This window comes from Cnephaeus nilssonii (assembly GCF_951640355.1).
Source record: "Cnephaeus nilssonii genome assembly, chromosome: 23".
In the NCBI taxonomy this organism is placed as follows: Eukaryota; Metazoa; Chordata; class Mammalia; order Chiroptera; family Vespertilionidae; genus Cnephaeus; species Cnephaeus nilssonii.
Window position 1 is genome coordinate 15,173,425 of NC_137094.1, and position 17,789 is coordinate 15,191,213.

The following is a 17,789-nucleotide window of genomic DNA, read 5'->3' on the forward strand; positions in this document are numbered from 1 at the left end:
AACGGTCTGAGGGACAGTGAACTGGCCCCCCGTTTAAAAAGTTTGAGGACCCCTGCCCTGGAGCCTGGCAGAGGCCAACTCCACCTCACCACGCCCTCTGCAACGTGCAGTTGTTTTGTGTCTTTCTGTCCAAAGTTTTGTCTTAAATTTTAACCCACATACAGAATGTTTTCTATATTTTTTCCCTTCAATATGTTTTACCAGTTACATTGTTCCAGCCATTGCTCCATTTGATTTTCTTCCACGCGTGATACCACTTTGCAACATGGCTTTGACATGGGACCCAGATTGTGGTGCTCGCTGCACAACGGGCTGTGGCTGAACTTGAAACGAGTCGCAGGCTGCCTGCATCAGACAAGGATAAAGGCAAGCCTTTGCGGGCGGCAACCTCCCATCTCTGTCTGGCACCGTCGAGTGTACGTGCGCGGCGGCCACGCGCGCCCTCGGGCGTCAGGCTCGGCAGCTTCCCCGGAAGTGCGCGGTTCCTCACACCGCACTCACTAACGCGCACGCTACGCCCGGTGCCCCGGAGACGACGCCTAAGCCCCCTGCGCAGGCGCAGAGGCGGCACGGGCGCCTCCGCTCAGGCACTGCCGCGGACAGCCTAGGGGTTTCTTCTCAGGCACCGCCGCGGGCAGCCCGTGGACCTCTTGTGACGGCGCCGGAAATGGCGCGCTCGGCCTTTCCCGTCCCCTCGCGGCGGGCGTCAGTTTGAGCGGCGCCGTCCGCTCGGAGGCTTCGTGACAAACGGCTTCCTCCCGGGCCCCCTCGGCCGCCGACCTCTCCGTGCGGTCGAGGAAAGATGGTGGGCCGGAACAGCGCCATCGCCGCCGGCGTGTGCGGGGCCCTCTTCATCGGCTACTGCATTTACTTTGACCGCAAGAGACGGAGTGACCCCAACTTCAAGAACCGGCTGCGAGAACGTGAGTGGGCCCCCCCCCCTTCCCCCGCCCGGTCCTGCCGCCTCCCCTGGCTCCCGTCTCTGCTTCCCTTTTCTCCCCGCGCCTCGCCACCCTCCCGGCACCCCTCCCCGCCCGCGGGGCCGGGGCGGCGGGCTGCCGCGTGGTGGGCGCGCCTAGGACGCGAGCCGCAGCCGGGAAGGGGGGGGGGGGCACGCGCCCCCGGGCTGCTCCTGGCCCTGCGACCGGCCTGACCCCTCCATTTTGGAGGGATGGGAGCGATTTTCCCATTTTGTTTCCCCCCCGTTTTGGTCGTACACATACACTCTGGTTTGTGTTATAATTTAGGCGGCGCGTGCTGGGGTGGTGCTTGGGTTTCTCTCTTTAAAATACGCTTGTATGGACTTCAGAGGGGAAGGGAGAGAGAGAGAAACATCAATGAGAGAGAACCACGCATCGGCTGCCTCCTGCACGCCCCCACCCTGGCGATGGAGCCCGCCACCCGGGCATGGGCCCCGACCGGGAATCCGACCGCGACCTCCTGGTTCCTATAGGTCGATGCTCCTCACCCGAGCGGGCTTACACATGTTTCCTATTTTACGAATTTCTGCAAGGAGACGACTAGGTCGGCGAATCCAGCGCGGCAGGGCCATTGCATTCTTAAACCCTCTTGGTGGCTGCGCTCTCGGTGCCGCCAGGATATGAGTGAATGCGACAGGAACCGCAGGGGAGTCCAAAGGGCTGCGCCTCCCGGTGGCTCAGCCCCATTTCAGACCTGCGACATCTTGGAGGAGGAGGAGGAGGAGGAGGTGGAGGAGGAGAGGGAAATGGTGCCGCCCCAGCCGCTGCGGCCTTTGCATCTCGCAGGCGCGCTCCTTTGCCACCCTAGACGAGCACATTTGTTGGAATAAGGACTGTTTTTGAAACCCGGCTAGGTTGCTCAGACCGTCGCTGAAGTTAAAATGGACGATTACGTGATGGCAGCCCAGAAAGTACAAAGCAGCGATTGTCCTGTTTCGGACGATTCCTTCTAAGCTTCTCCCAAGGCATCTCACGTGCTCAGTGGCCACGTGGGGCTGGTGCCCGCGCAGGGTGGGGGAGGGGGGGCTGCGCTGATGTCACCCCACCAAACCTGGACATGGGATTCCCACTCCTACATGGTAGGAGGGCAGAGATACAGAGGTTCTTTATTTAATTTAAGGTTGGGGAGTTTAATGGAAGGAATGGTGGACGAAAGGGGGCCAGCTCAAGGGAGGCCTGCATGGCGGCCTTATAAACTCAGACCTAAACTAACCACAAAGGATGGTCTGGAATGAAAACTTTTTAACTAAAAGCCGTTCGGGGCCCTAGCCGGTTTGGCCCAGTGGATACGGCCTGCGGACTGAAGGGTCCCAGGTTGGATTCCGGTCAAGGGCACATGCCGGGGTTGCTGGCTCAGTCCCCAGTAGGGGGAGTGCAGGAGGCAGCCGATCAGTGATTCTCTCATCATTGATGTTCCTATCTCCCTTCCTCTCTGAAATCAATAAAAATATTTTTTTTTTTAAAAAAAGCCATTCATGGCAATATTTTCCCCCCGACAAAGGTCAATCTCCACCTTAACTGAGCCTGTCATTTTTTTGTATCCAGGATAACATACCTGATAAACAGGCCTTTGCAAAAACAAAGTTATCTCCCCATTTTCTGGCCCCTCAAAGCACAGGCACTGCTCTTCGGAGACCACAAATCCCCTTGTTTATTTAGTTAATTGTTGACTGTTAACCAACCCGTATTCAGGCTTGGAATAAAAGAAGAACAGGTGTCTATCATTTTATTTTTTATCCAATCCCAGAGGTTTCCCTCTTTGCTTTCTCCCGCCTCCCTAACCTATCACCAGTGGATTTCATGTAACCCACTTAAGTCTTTTGATTGAAATGTAGAAAATAAGATGCAAAGCTGCCATTTTCTGGAGCATTTTCTCAATCCGTTGAGATTTTGCTTCCTGGCAGTTGTCAGGCTCAAGTAAACTCACAAAAATTCTCTACACTACCTGAATGTTTCTTAGATTGAAGGAATGTTGTTTTGGATCTGATACAGTTTGCAGGCCAGGTTAGTCACAGGTTAGCGGCCTAATCTTGAGATTTCTGAATCTTAATTTTCTTAGTTTGTAAAGTCAGGTACTGTCACCTGCTTCTGGTTGGTTTTCAGAAGATGAAGATGTTTGAAGTGTCCCCACCATTCCTGACACAGGGAAGCTGCATTAGTGCTTCATCTTTATTGTTGAAAGTATTACATCTGTACCTTGGTACCCCATTGCCCTCTCTGCCATTTTAGATTAAGAAATCTTTTGTTGTTTTTTTTGTTTTTCAAAAGTCCTTTTCCATTTAAGTGGCCAGGCTTGGATTATTAGTTTGGGCAACCGGCTTAAGGTTTTAGTTGCACTTTTGTAAAATGATATAATGAAGGTAGAGTTTAGTGCGGTCTCTGGCTCATAGTAATTGATGAATGCTGAAGAATGCTTATGAATATAATTTACTTTATATTTTCTTTAGAAATTACAACTTTAATTCCCTGGGCTGTTGGGCTCAGTTGGTTGAGCGTCCAGGTTGCTGATTGATTTCAGGTTAGGGCCTATGCCAGGGTTGCAGGCTTGACCTTGACCCCTTGGGGAGGGCATGCAGGAGGCAGCCCATGGATGCTTCTCTCATCAATGTTTCTCTCTCCCTTTCCCTGCCTCTCAGTCTAAAATCAGTAAAAACATTAAGAAAAGGGTTTTTTAAGCTTTAATTACCACTAGTTTTGCATTCTGATTAAAAGTACTTAGTTGTGCCCTGGTCAGGTGGCTCAGTTGGAGCATCTTTTAAAGTAGACAGGTTTGTTTTAGCTTGTTAGGGTCACACAGTAGCCCGGGGGACTGACTTTTAGCAAATACTGAGTCACAGTCTGATTTTGCTGATTGGTTTGCCAGTCTGTTATGTTACCATGTGTCACGTCCCTTCATCATAGATACTATATGGTACTCTATCTGGAAATAAGTTAATGTAACAAATTGTCTTATGAAACTAAATCCAGAGGTTTAATCCTTTTTTAAAAAGTTGATGTTAGAGAAAGGAAGGGGGAGCGAGAGAAACATTGATTTGTTGCTCCACCTATGCATGCACTCACTGGTTGATTCTTGTATGTGCCCTGGCTGGGTATTGAACGCCCAACCTTGGCGTATTGGGATGATGTCCTAACCAGCTACCCCATCAGGGCCAGAATTTTAATCTTAGTGCTAAAATTCAAAGTAACGAAGCAATCTTTAAAGTTGCTAACTGTATTCAGCATTCAGCAACAACAATATACTCTCCACCCCATAAAAGAACAGCTATAAAGTTGGATGGTAATGGACCTAAGTCTCAGTTTCTACTGGGTTTTGTTGCCATTTTTGTCATTTTACATACATTCTGGCTTAGCAAATTGTATTTCTCTGTTTATGCCACAAACTCGCCACGTCCATTTCTGAGGTGCCTCCTATTTCGATGGGAACGTCTTCGCTTCTACAGCGTTTAGAGGCAGGAGAGTGATGGCGCCCACATGCCTGAAGCTCAGCCGCCTTCTGTGAGCCCCCTCCACCACTTCCTAGTTGTGACCTTGGTCAGTTCTCTCTGTAAAATGGGGATGACGATAGACACGTCTTAGTGTTACTGTGAGGGTTGAATAAGCTAAGTGATGTTTAGATAGTGTCATGGCACGGAGCATCGAAAACTGAGAGTGCTCACCTTAGCTCCCAAGCATTCCTTGTCTTCATGTCAGTTTTATCTTAAAATCCCCCACGTCTCCTCTAGTCTTAGTACTCTCCTTGCAGCCCTAGGCTGTGCCGTCATATTTAGGAATTCCTTAATATAGTCGGTATAGAAAATGCATGCCTTATTTTCTGCCTGAAGCGGGCCAAACAAAACCCTTAAGCAAAGTGAGGGTAGAATATGTTGTGTTCTTTTCCCCCACACTTAACTGCCCAGTGGTGAATACCTAGGAAAGGTAGTTTGTTAGGAAAAAATACTGCATTCTTCAAATTAATGTGCGAGATCAACTTTAACCTATAATTTTCTGTTGAAACTGCCAGAATTGTTTTGTAGGGTTGGCAAGAGATACTGGTGTGGTTAAGCTAGTTCGAAGGTTAGAGAAGAAAAGAAGGCTCCCTGGCCACAGTAACCTGTTGGGCAGTCAGCCGTGCATTGGGGCCTGGGTTTGTGGAGGGCGTTTGCTGGTTAATTGCGGCTGTATTGCTCACGGTGGCCACGTTAGGTGGGCCTTGTGTGGAGAGTTCAGAGGTCACTTACTTGCCAGAGGTCACCCAGGAGGAAGTGTTGGGGCCTGAGCTTTCTTAGCTCTGTCTCATGGTCACTCCCGTGTTTCAGTGAGCACAGCTCCTTAGCTGCGGAGTGGTATTGGACTGTATCAGTAACACATGCTTTATGGCATGTTTACAGAGGCACCGCTAACACATGCTCACTTCATCACAGCTCGAACCAAGTGCTGTGCTTAGGCCAGTTTTACCTGGAGGAGGGGAGCCCAGGTGGCTGCCACCTGCCCTGTGGCACCGCTGTAGGGAGGAGCGGACACACACGCCTGTGCTCCCTCTGCACCCACGCCGTCACGCCGTCACGTGGGTGAAGCGTTAATTGGCGATTTAAATGCCATGAGTGTCCTCTTGGTTGGTTTTAAGGGTTGACTCAGTGACGATTAAGGCTTATTTTTTAAATTTTAAACTCTTAAATGCTGGTTCTCTCTTCCCCCTCCCCACTTAAGATTCCAGTGAGTGTTGAACATTCAGGACTAGGATCTGGGTCGTTCAGTAACGAAAGTCCCTGACGGGAGTGCTCACTCCTGCTCCTGTTTCGTGTCCTTTGTGGGTGGGAGGGAGGGAGGGCTTGCTCTGCTAGCAATGACTCGGAGACCGCTGATGGGCTATCTCCATCTTGTCAGGGCAGGTCCTGGTGCCCAGGGCAGAAAGCTCCTGCCCAGAAGGGTCCCCATGACCAGAACGGTCCCCATGACCCTGAAAGCCACAGGGCCCCGGAAGCAGCCCAGAAGCTGTGATGGAAACGTGATGACTGACCCTCACCGCGTTGGGACTTCTTGGGGTGCTCATCTCAATAACGAGATGTTTCCTTTCTTGCAGGAAGGAAGAAACAAAAGCTTGCCAAGGAGAGAGCTGGACTCTCCAAGGTAAGACTGCGTCTGGTTCTTGCTTAGGTTACCCAGGGGTGGGCAAAAGTAGGTTTACAGTTGTGAGCACACAAAGCACATTTTATTCTCGTTTAGTAATTAATTATTGTATTTTCCATACGAACAATGTAAATTGCCTACCCCTATATTACATACTTTATAGAAATAATTATTTAAAACAAAACTCTACTTCAGGTATATTGATTACAATTACATAAAAGTCTATAATGGTGATCAAAAAATTATAATGTGCATATTTCATAGTAGTGATATTTGTATTCCTTTTATACTTCAGGTTTGACTCAAACTCAAAAACCAATTTGGTCAATAAGTTTATTTGTTTGTTGTTGTTTTTACATTCCTGTCCATGTAGATACTAATCTTTGCGAGTGCTGTTGAGTAAATTCAATTTTTGGTTTTATTGTTGGTGGTATGATTTTCTGTGTATAGGTCATGTCCCGTGGCATAATTTTGTTATCAGTTATTAAATATTCTCCTTCCAAACAGTTACCTGACCTTAAAGATGCGGAGGCTGTTCAGAAATTCTTCCTTGAAGAAATACAGTTGGGGGAAGAGTTACTAGCTCAAGGTAAGAGTCACGTAAAACACCAATTCAACCAAGTGAACTTGAACATCTAAGTGGCTCTATTAAGCGATTTGTGAATGGGGCAGCATCCCATTTGGCAACTACAAGGAGGGCACTCCCACCACGGGGTTGATCAAAACGGAAGATTTTTATGGAAAGCAGGGAGCTATTGGTAGAAGAAAAGAAGGGATTATATTGGGGACATCTTTTCTTTTGTGGGGAGAGGGGTATCATGTAGGTTGCCTTTTCTTTCTGTGAGGGATGGAGAAGGGCCCATGACAGATGACCTTATTGGTTCTTGACCCAAAAATTCCATCTGGGTTTATTAGTATCATGGGCTTTTAGCACAAGTGACACTTTTGGGGGGCCGATGTTTATTTTTCTTTAATAGACTAGAAAACTGAGTAGCAGTTGCCCTTTGTAGAAAGCATTTACATTTGTTAGGGTGTCTCCCTCCCGGTACTGGAAAAGGGGTGACCTTATCTGTAGAAACTCTTATCAATGCAGAAGACAGTGGTTTCCGTCTATAATAATTGTACCCTCGGTCACTGTGCTTTTCCTGGTCACCTCCCTTGCCTGACTCCCCCATCTCCATCGTCTTGGTCTTCTGCTGAAGTGGCTGTTTAATATTTATTTAAGGGGGCGTCTTTGGCCCCATTCGTGAGGTTCTCCGTTTCCAGGGTGTCTCAGGTGAACAGGAGGTTTGCATATAATTAAGCTTGTTGGTTTTTCCTCCCCTACAAACCCTACTGTGCTGCCCGCTGTATAAGATTACAGCGCCTTTCTATGTTTAGAGACACACATACCACTGCTGCCCACAGTGTCAGTATCAGTACAGGAGCCCGCTGCGCAGGCTGTCCAACAGGAGGTGCTGCGCAGGCTGTCCCATTAGGTGTGCGTGCATTCCGATGTTCGCACAGAGAACTTGCGTAACGATACGTTTCTTAGAGCTCGTCCCCGGCCTCAGGCCGTGCGTGGCTATATTTCAAGACAAGCTTTTAGACATTTCATAACGTGAGGATTGTGTTATTGGAGACTGGCTCTAGAAATGAATGTTTCTTGTGCGTTATCATTGCCCATAATGTATTTTGAGTGAGTTTTAAGCTTACTTGATATAGAGAAGATGAGTAATCTTTACGAATGAGGCTGCCTTTGCCAGGCCAGTGTGGCTCAGTGGTCGATGCAGTGAGGACTTTAGAGTTGAATTCCTGGCGAAGGCAGAGGCTTTTCAGGTTATGTATTACTTTTATGTCACTCTTCCAGGTGAATATGAGAAGGGTGTGGATCACCTGACCAACGCGATCGCGGTGTGTGGCCAGCCACAGCAGCTACTGCAGGTGTTACAGCAAACTCTCCCACCACCGGTGTTCCAGATGCTTCTGACTAAGCTGCCAACAATTAGCCAGGTAAGGACTTGAAATGTTGTGAAATAAAGTAGAATTTGAGAATGAAATATGTGGGGACATTAGCATTTAAAAAGGACTAGGGAAGTGGTGTAATCATGAAACTCATCCATATAATGAAAACCGTACTCCAGATAGCAGTGCCTGAGACCCTCCTCCCTAACGGGAAAGCATCAGACGACTGGCTGGCATACGATCTAGTGACGGTGCCCTAGATGCGAGCCAGGAAGTGTGTCTTAGATTAAGTCTCAGGCCTCGTATTCAAATCCCAGAATTCAGGCCACTCTCAGTTACTTTGTAAAACTAGTTCTCCGCCTACTCTTCTCTGAGACCCTGCCTTCGGGCCAGTGGCTGGCGGAACACAGAGGAGCCAAGATGGCAGAGCCTGGAAATAGGGAATGGAGACCCCGGACCCCTCTGACCTCACTCGTACCTTGCTCCTGCCAGGTGGGCTTTGGGGTTTGAACTATTCGACTCTGGAATAGGGCAAAGTACCATTTGTGTTCACGGTGATCCATGCTCAAGTTAATGAAAGTGCATTCTGTTCACTTTAACCCTTCCCAGGGGCCCAAGTCATCTGCTCTTTGGAATGGCATGACCATTACATGTGTTCATGTCCACATTTGGTGTGATTAAAAGTTAGTAAAATCTTCAAACTGATCTTGACTCCACTAGATTGGAAAGGGACTAAGGAAAGACACGTTCCCACAGAGGTAGGGGCGAGGGTGAAAAAACCAAGGACTTGGTCTTAATGCTTTTTATTCAGACGGGCGTGGTTCCCAGGCTGCATCAGAATCACCTACGTACTTTGCGTCATTGGCACTTGGGAAAGCAGCGCAGGGTAGAGCTTCGGGGAATCTGACCCGAGGATGATGCCTTGAAAATGGATGAGTTCAGGATGAAGCCAAAAGATGACTTTTTACTCAGTTATTTGTCTCATGTCGCCCGGAAATGCTTTCAGAATGCTAATTTGAGAGTACTGTGTTTCTTCTTCGTGCAAGGATTTTGAACATTTCCAGGCCAAAAAGGGAAAGGTGTGGAGCATGGCATGATCAGTATTCTTAGCACTAATCGGTATTTTTAGTGTACGTAGGAGTAAAAGGAGATCTCGAATACATTTTGGTTTCAGTTATGTAATTGGCTGACGTAGCACAATGCGATGGTGTGCCTTCTTTATTCATTTGAAATTTGTCATGAGACTGACAGTTGTCATCATCATTAGATGATATAAAGCGTTTAATGTTGAAGTAAATCTCAGAATGGGTAAACTTTCTAAAGATTTGTTTCTTTGAATTCAAAGGGCATTTTTGCTGAACTTAGAAATCTGATTAAATGCTTATACTTTGTAAGAGTTAAAATTTTGTTTTTCTTTTTTCAGAGAATTGTAAGTGCTCAGAGCTTGGCTGAGGATGATGTGGAATGAGAAACAAATGTCAACATAATCTCAATTAAAAATATTTTTAAAATCTTGACTTGGAGGATGAACAGCTCTGGGGAATAAGGGCAAATATGCTTGGTATGGACTGTCCTACACTGAAATCTGCCAGAGTGAATTTTTACTTTGTGTCGATCCATCTGTCTTTTATTTATTTTTCCCAGTGAAGAGTGTATTTTGATAGAGAGCTTTTCATTTTATAAATACACTATGAGTTACCGAAATATCATGGATTTTGTTTATTGCTAAAACATGTAATTAAAATGGACACATAACATCATATTAATGTACATCCAAAATATCTAGTGCTCAGTTTTGAAAGGCAAAAAAAGTAGGGGAAGGCTGAAGAATGCACGTTTTTTAAGCTAGAACATTTGGCTGGAAATGTGATTGTGTCTATCAAAGCTGGGTATTAAAATCTTTGAGATGATTTCTTCGCATTTAATCTCTTAAATATGTGAGATGCGCTGCGGTGCTGTATTAGCTCCCCCACCGTGTGTATCGGTCTTGAAGCGTGTGGTTTAAGTCGGTGGCTAATGTGCCCTGGATATTTCCCTGCTGCTGCTGCAGGTGCACGTGGTTGCAGGAGGCACTGGGCACTAGGTCTGTGTGCGCCCTGGTCTAGCTGCTGGGCCTGCCGGTTACTGCCTCCCACTCTCCTCCTGATGAAGTGAGGGGCCTGGTATGCCGATTCAGAGAAGTGTCCCTGTCGCTTCTGATTCATTTCATTGTGTGCAGCATCATGAAATCCAGCCTTCTCCTGAGGAGCAGTCAAGCCTTGCACTTTTTTATTCTTTGAATTTTGCATGCTTGCCTGACTTCGTATTTCTGAAGATTTTTTTTTTAAGGTGTAACGTGTTGATTTTCACTGAAATCATGTGCTTTTGTCACTATTGTAAATTAATCTGAAACTTAACCTTTAAAGTAACTGAGATGATATGCTTGTAAAAATGTTTCTTTGCTTTTATCTTAATGTACCTCCTTGACCCTTTAATCTGATTCATTTATCTTCTGATGATGAGAATAAGGTGGAGCCTGTGGCTGGAGACTTGCAAAGCCTGGAGGTAATGAAATCGTGACGTCGTCTGCAGCCACAGATCCAGCGTCAGGCCTGAGCCCAGGGTCTGGCGTGTGGGGCTGAGCAGTATTTCTCATTTTGCGGCTGCCTTCATTCTGCCTGGACATCTGTGGGGAGATCCCAAACCTCTCCATGTGGGCTAGGCTTTTTATCATGTTTTATTTACAAACCTTTCTGGACCTTGAACTTGGGTTTTGTGGTGGTGGGAAGAGTCTGGAATGTGGTTCTAATTTCTGTCTGAGAGCCGCACGGCCTTGGGCACGTCACGTTGCATCTCTGAACTTCCATCTTCTCATCTGTGAATTGAGAACTAGGGTGACTCACCTTGAATGGCTTCCAGGTCTGTGATCCTGAACCTGTAAACAGTGCTTTTTATTTTATTTTATTTTATTTTATTACACCCAGCATGCTTTTTGGGGGAGGGGTGACCAGTACAAATATGCTGGTTAGTCAGTTTTACTAATAGGACCCCCAACCCAAAGCAGGGAGTGGAGGTTGGTCAGTGATTGGAAACAGTCTTCCATCCTGCTCCCGCCCAGATGAGTGTTCAGAGCAGGGGCCGCCCGAGGGAAGAGAGGACTGAGCACAGGGTCAGAGGGAGCACAGGTGGGGAAAGAGCAAGAGACCGTCCCACGAAAACGGCTGGCTGGAGGGCCAAGGGGTAGCTTAGACTTGGAAGGGTCTGAGGTTAAGAGTGTGTATGTATATACACGTGTGTACATACACACTAGAGGCCCAGTGTATGAATTCGTGCACAGGTGGGGTTGCTCTGCCTGGCCGGTGACGGGCATGAGGTTGGCGGTGGGAGTGCACTGACCACCAGGGGGCAGCTCTGCATTGAGTGTCTGTCCCCTGGTGGTCAGTGCACATCACAGCCACCGGTCATAAGGGTCGCTTGGGCTTTCATGTATATAGGTGTATACACATATGTTTCCCTGGACATACCATTGCCAAACAGTTTCCTGGAACCTGGCAGCCACGTTGATGCTGGCCGAGTGGTGCTCAGTTCAGGCTTAGAACAGGGATGGCCACTGCGTGTCCTGTGTGCACGTGTGGGCACTGGGGGAACCTTTGGCAATGGAACGAGTGCCCGTGGGCCTGCTGCTTTGGGCAGAGATCGATTGCTTGTACCTGAAGGGAAAGAGCATTTAAAACAGGCCTCCTGGTGGGGGGTGGCAGTGCTGTGCTAGTGACATAACTAGGACTCGGTTCACACTTAGCGCAGTGTGCACAGCGGGCAGGCCGCCTGCCCTTCTGGCCCCGCTGAGGCAGCTGTGGGCCGAGTGTGTGAATGAAATGTTACTGCGAAGAGATTCTGAGATCATTGGTATGTCCTGTAGACAGCATATGAAATTTTCTTTCTTGTCACATAAATGCAGTGTTATGATTGCTCACCTGTGTAAGTGACGATTAAAGGGTTTGGAGAACACGTTGGCTCGGTGCTTATTTGCAGAAGTGGGTTCTGAAGTTGGTGACAAAGTCGTGGTACCCGAGTGTGTCTGGGTTACAGCATCTGAGGGTGTTGACAGCTGGGCAGGTGAGGATCTTGGTAGTAATGGCTTCTCACCCTCAGCGTGAGTCGGAACCACCTGGAGGCTTGTTGAGCAGATGGCTGGGCACCAGGCTCATTCAGCGCTGCTAACACGGTCCCAGGCTGGGGAGATGCTGCTGCTGTGGGGCCATGTTACGAATATGACACGGATGCTCCATGGTGATATGGAACACGTGACAGGTGACCTTTATTAGGTCACAGACGTGTGCTTTAGCTCTCTGTAACCATGGGGTTAAATGGGATGAGAAGGTCAGCTAACAGAAGCCGCCAGTACTCACCGAGATCTGAAGCATAAAGACTGTCATCCTCGGACTCCGTGTCCAAGATCGCCAGTCCACTTCAGTGTGCGCAGGAGCAAGGGTTTCTCCAGAAATGGCCGTCTCCTCGGCAGGCTGCCACCTGAGCAGAAATTATGCTCCAGAGCATTGTAGCTGTGAGTTTTCAAATCTGACTCCACTTTGTGTTTTCGGGTGAATCAAATGCTTCCCCCCCCCCCCCCCCTTTTTTTAGGTACAAGGTTTCTAGATCACTATAATAGATACAATATTTTTTTCTTCACCTTTTAGAGGCTGCAATGTGTTCTAGAAACAGCCCAGGAGGCCTCATGGGGGCACTAAATCCTGTTGAATTTCCACCCATAGTGAGAAGGTGTCACGTGTTTTGATGTCATACTGAAAAAGGAGCTGGGGCTTGGGGCTGGAGGGAGGACAGTGGGGAAGAGGCTGGAGTGAGTCGTGTCCACGTGGCGTGTGGACTGCACGAGCTGGAAGGTTCGCATGGCACCTGCGGTTGCTCCTGTGCTCTCCCTGGGAGGAGGGCCGCTCTGGTCCTCGCAGAGGCTGTCACCAGCGGTTTCGGGTCCCTTCCCGTGGGCACAGTGGTTTCGGCAGCTTCCCTGGCAGCCCTCCTGTAGGCAGGACTCCAGCAGCAGGTACAGAGCCCAATGGAAGGAGAGGCTGGAGCAGGGCGCGGGCAGGTCCGGGGTGTGTAACTCACGGACTCCTCCTGCAGTTTAAACCCTGCCCGGTGCTGCATGGCAAATGGAAGATTCAGGGCTCACCCCACCCCCAGCTTTATCGAGGTACGATTCACCAATAAGACTTGTATGTATTTAAGATGTACAATGTGATGTTTTGATGTACATATACGTGATGAAATGATGACCACCTTCAGTCTAATTAACATGTCACCTCACAGTGACCTTTGTGTTTGTGGGGAGAATAAAGATTTACTCTACAGATGCCAGGTGTACGGTCATTAACTGCAGTCCCCTCCCACCTCCCTCTCCTGTTCTTCACCACGCACTCCAGCCTGTCTAACACCATTCCGCTCATTTTCTCAGGTTTGATTTTTTTTAGATTCAGTGTGTGAGATGCAGTGTTTGCCTCTCTGTGTGTGTCTGCCGTATTTCCCTTAGCATGTCCCACCGGTTCGTTCATGTCAGATGTGGCCTGGTTTCCTCCTTTAAGGTTGAATGTTCCATCGAGTGTGTACCATTCTGTGTGGGACGCCCCACGAAGAGGCACAGGCGGCCCCATCGCCTGGCTCCTGTAAATGCTGCAGTGAACGCGGTGCTGACGTCGTTTCCTTTAGACAGATGCCCCGGGTGGAATCGCTGGCTCATGCAGTAGTTTGGTCTTTACGTTTTTGAGGAACCTCCAGACTGTTTTCCAGACTGGCTGGCAAATTTACGTCCCCCCTGAGAGTCCATGAGGGTTGCCTGGCCGGCGTGGCTCAGTGGTTAAGCGTTGACCTATGAGCCAGGAGGTCATGGTTCAATTCTCTGTCAGCACATGCCCAGGCTGTGGGCTCGATCCCCCGTGTGGGGCGTGCAGGAGGCAGCTGATCAATGAAGGTCTCTCATTGATCTCTCCCTCTCCCTTCCTCTCTGAAATCACTTTTTAAAAAGTGCATGAGGGTTCCCTTCACATCATCACCAACTTACCTTTTGGCTTTGTTTGCTGTTAATTCGCACCCCTCAGCCAGCCAGGTGCCTGGGCCTGCAGGCCGGTGACTCGCTTTACCCCCAGGTCCGGGGCTGCCTTCATGGCCTTTTGTGGTGGCTCCTGGGAGGTGGAGGGTGGACCTGTAATGCTGCGCGTGGTCCTGTTTCTAAAAGCGCGGAGTTACTGCTTTTGAACTTGAAAGGGGGGAGATCCTTAAATCCTGCTGGAACTACCCCCAAACACTAAACGGAAAGGGGCTAGGAGCTCGCCCCGGTGGCTGAGATGGGGCTTGACTTCCCCCACTGAGCCCTGTGCATCTTACATGATGGGGTGCCTCTGTTCCCAGGAGTTTTTGTGAGTCTACTACAAATGGACCAACTTAGCTTTAAACAAAGGCCTTTTATTTGAACTGACAATGCATAAACACAGATTAAAGGTTTCCCCCAGAGAATAGTTGTTGAATAACAGCAACGGAAGAATAATGAGTAATGATGAAAGAAAGCAAGTTAGCAGCTCCCCCCAGTGTGTGCCTCCCCGGTATGGAACTGCTGAGCCGGTCACCCCACGACCTGCCCTCGGCAGGAAGACTGGGACAATTGCTGGAACTCGGGAGACTTCCTCCAAACAAGCCAGCGTTTCCCTGGACACCGGAATGTAAACATGACCAATTACTGAAGCTGCTGCCAGCTCTCCTACCTCTGACTCGCTGTGTTTGGCTGAGTCTTCCGCTTACTCCTCTCCAATTAAATACTTTTTAAATGAAAATCCTCACCTGAGGATATCTTTCCGTTGGTTTTTAGAGAGGGGAAGAAATAGCGATGTAAGAGAAACACCTTGATTGCCTCCCGTATGTGCCGTTGACCGGAATCGAGCCCAAGACCCTTTGGGCTGCAGGCCGATGCTCTATCCACTGACCCAAACCGGCCAGGGCTGGACCTGATCTGCACCATCGGCGCTCCTGGGTGTCCAGCCTGCCGGTCCACACTGGAGATGCTGGGCTTGCAGCCTCCGCAATGCGAGAGCCAATTCTTCATAGTAATTCTCTTCATACATGTCCTGTTGGTTCTGTTTCCCGGGAGAACCCTGGCTAATACAGGCCGGCTCCTCTGTGCAGGATCGCTGACTTTCAGTCCATTGCTACCATCTTCCTTGACACCCCTCGGCCCCAAGCACGCCTCTGGCCTTTCTGGGAAGCATCTGCTTGGCGTGCTCGGGCGCCATCTGGTGACCAATGGAGGCACTGCGACGTCCTGGCCTCCCCACTTCACTGTTCACCGTCATTGACTGTCCTCAGCACGGATTCGTAGACTCCCACGTTCCTGTGCCGCCTTCACTCGTGTACTCATCCAACACACACTTAGGGGGCGGGCATTGCTGCGGAGGCAGAGACTGCCCAGCCATGGTCTTCCCAGACTCCACAGTCCAGCTGGAGACACAGTGAAAACAGACAATTATAGTCACGTGCTCAGGGCCGAGTGGGACCTGAACAGGAGCAGAGGCAGGAAGGAGGGGGATATCGGGGTGGGCCACGCTTCGATGGGGAGTTTGTGGTGTCCCAGGCACCGAGTGCCATCGGTCCCAGCTGCTGGCTGCTGGTCAGAAAGCATCTGTGCAGCTAGGCCGGCGTGGCTCAGTGGTTGAGCGTCGACCTATGAACCAGGAGGTCATGGTTCAATTCCCACCCAGGGCACGTGCCCGGGTTGTGGGCTCGATCCCCAGTAGGGGACGTGCAGGAGGCAGCTGATCCATGATTCTCATAGATGTTTCTATCTCTTCCTCTCTGAAATAAAGAGAAAATACATTCTTTAAAAAGCCCTGGCTGGTTTTGCTCAGTGGATAGAGCATTGGCCTGTGGACTGAAGGGTCTCCAGTTCGATTCCGGTCAAGGGCACGTACCTGGGTTGCAGGACACAGCCAATTGATGTGTGTCTCACATCGGTGTTTCTCTCACCCACCCTCCACTCTCTCTAAAAATCAGTGGAAAAATATCCGAGGGTGAGGATTAATAAATAAAAGGAAGCGCCTGCGGAGGGGGTTGAGCTGGGGTTCCCATTAGGGTTTATGTGCATGCGGGGGGGGGGGGGGGTGCGGCTATTGCCCTGCCTCCTGCAGACGGCTCTAGGGACCTGTTTGGCCACCTGGCTGGGGGACGACAGGCTGGTGCTGGCAGTGAGCAGGTGCCCTCTGCCCTGCACCCACCCTGCACAGCCACTGGGTGGCGCTGTGAGAGCTGGAGAGAGAAGCAGCTCCCCGTTCAGATGCTCTGCAAACTGTCATTTCCACCACCTCCCTCCACAGGGGACAGAGCAGAGCCATTTCGCAGCCGCTTCCTGCTGGTCTGCTCCCAGGCCCGCCCTGCGGAGGGCAGAGGTTGGACAGCCCTCTGCCCGCTCTCTGCTCCCACCCAGGTTTCCTGTTTCTCGGGTCTTTATCAATCTGTGTGTTGGCGAACTGGGGGATCGGCCGCCGAGGCTCAGTGGCTAATACAGGCCGCTATGAGCAGGGAGGGTGCTGGGAGCACCCTCCAGAGAACAAGCCCTCTGCTTCCTCTCTTAGATCCCCGCCGGTTTTGTTTTTTGTTTATTTCACAGAGGAAGGGGGAGAGAGAGAGAGAGAGAAGCAATAATGAGAGAATCATCGATGGGCTGCCTCCTGCACGTCTCCCACTGGGGATCAAGCCCACAATCCAGGCATGTGCCCTGACCTGGCATGGAACTGTGACCTCCTGGTTCACAGGTCAATGCTCAACCACTGAGCCACACCGGCCAGGCTTGGAGGCTTATTAAACCGTGTGAACCATGAGGCTGCAGTTCCCAAACTTAAGAGTGGCCCATACAGCACAGGCGCCGCGGCCTCCCGGTCCCCTTGATGGCGCTAGGCGTGCTCTCCACACCGCCTTGGGCCACCCAACCCTGGGCAGGGGCCGGGGCTCAACCTGCCCGAGTGCAGGTGGGCGGCCACCCTCTGCTGACTCAGGCACGGCCGGCCAGGGCCGCCTCAACCCAGGAGCATCCTGGCCCCCACTAGCCGGGCGGTTACCCCAGGAGACCGGGGGGCAGGTCATTACCGGCTTCGTTAGGCCCCACCCGGGCCGAGAGTGTGGACTTGGGTGCAGGTGAGCTGCTGCGCAGGATTCCTGGCGTGGGGGTGGGGGTGGGGGTGAGGGGTCAACGCCAAGGTGTCCTGGGCCCGGCGCCGGGAATGGATGGACTTGGACCCAGGCTGACCCACAGGCTCTGCCGGGCACTCAGAAGTGCAGAGACTGCCCTGACGTTGCTCGGGTCCCGGGCCCCTTCCAGCACCCGGTATTTGTGACATGAGCCTGGGAACACGGTTTACTGTTTTGTTTTGTTTTGTATCTGTGTGAGGATTTCGAATGACTAAACACGACAACACACGTGTCACTTGAACGCCCTGCGGGTCCCCATGTGAGGAGCGGCTTCGAGGGGCAGGAGGCAGCGATGGCCCAGGTGCCCCCGAGCCGAGGGAGTCCCCTCTCGGGTGCGCGGTGCCCAAGGTGAGGGCTTAGGAGGAAACCTGTGTCCTGGGGACACGGAGGACGAGTCCCTTGGGCAGCCACACAGCAGAGCCCTCGCCGCCAGCCCTCCCGCAGCTGCGCCTGGTGAACAGCACGACTCGTGCCAGAAACGCCAGGACGGGGCGTCTGGGGAATGTTTCCTACCCTCAGATCACACACAGGCAC

The 17,789-nt window shown here is 50.5% G+C and overlaps 1 protein-coding gene across 1 annotated transcript; it reads left to right on the forward strand.

Moving 5' to 3' along the window:
• Positions 1-635: 635 nt before the first annotated feature.
• On the forward strand, positions 636-13,378 carry TOMM20 (translocase of outer mitochondrial membrane 20). The gene is made up of 5 exons (XM_079763479.1): positions 636-923; positions 6,040-6,086; positions 6,594-6,675; positions 7,936-8,078; positions 9,454-13,378. The coding sequence occupies exons 1-5, from the start codon at positions 803-805 to the stop codon at positions 9,496-9,498; spliced, it is 438 nt and encodes a 145-aa protein (XP_079619605.1). The 5' UTR covers positions 636-802; the 3' UTR covers positions 9,499-13,378.
• Positions 13,379-17,789: the final 4,411 nt, after the last annotated feature.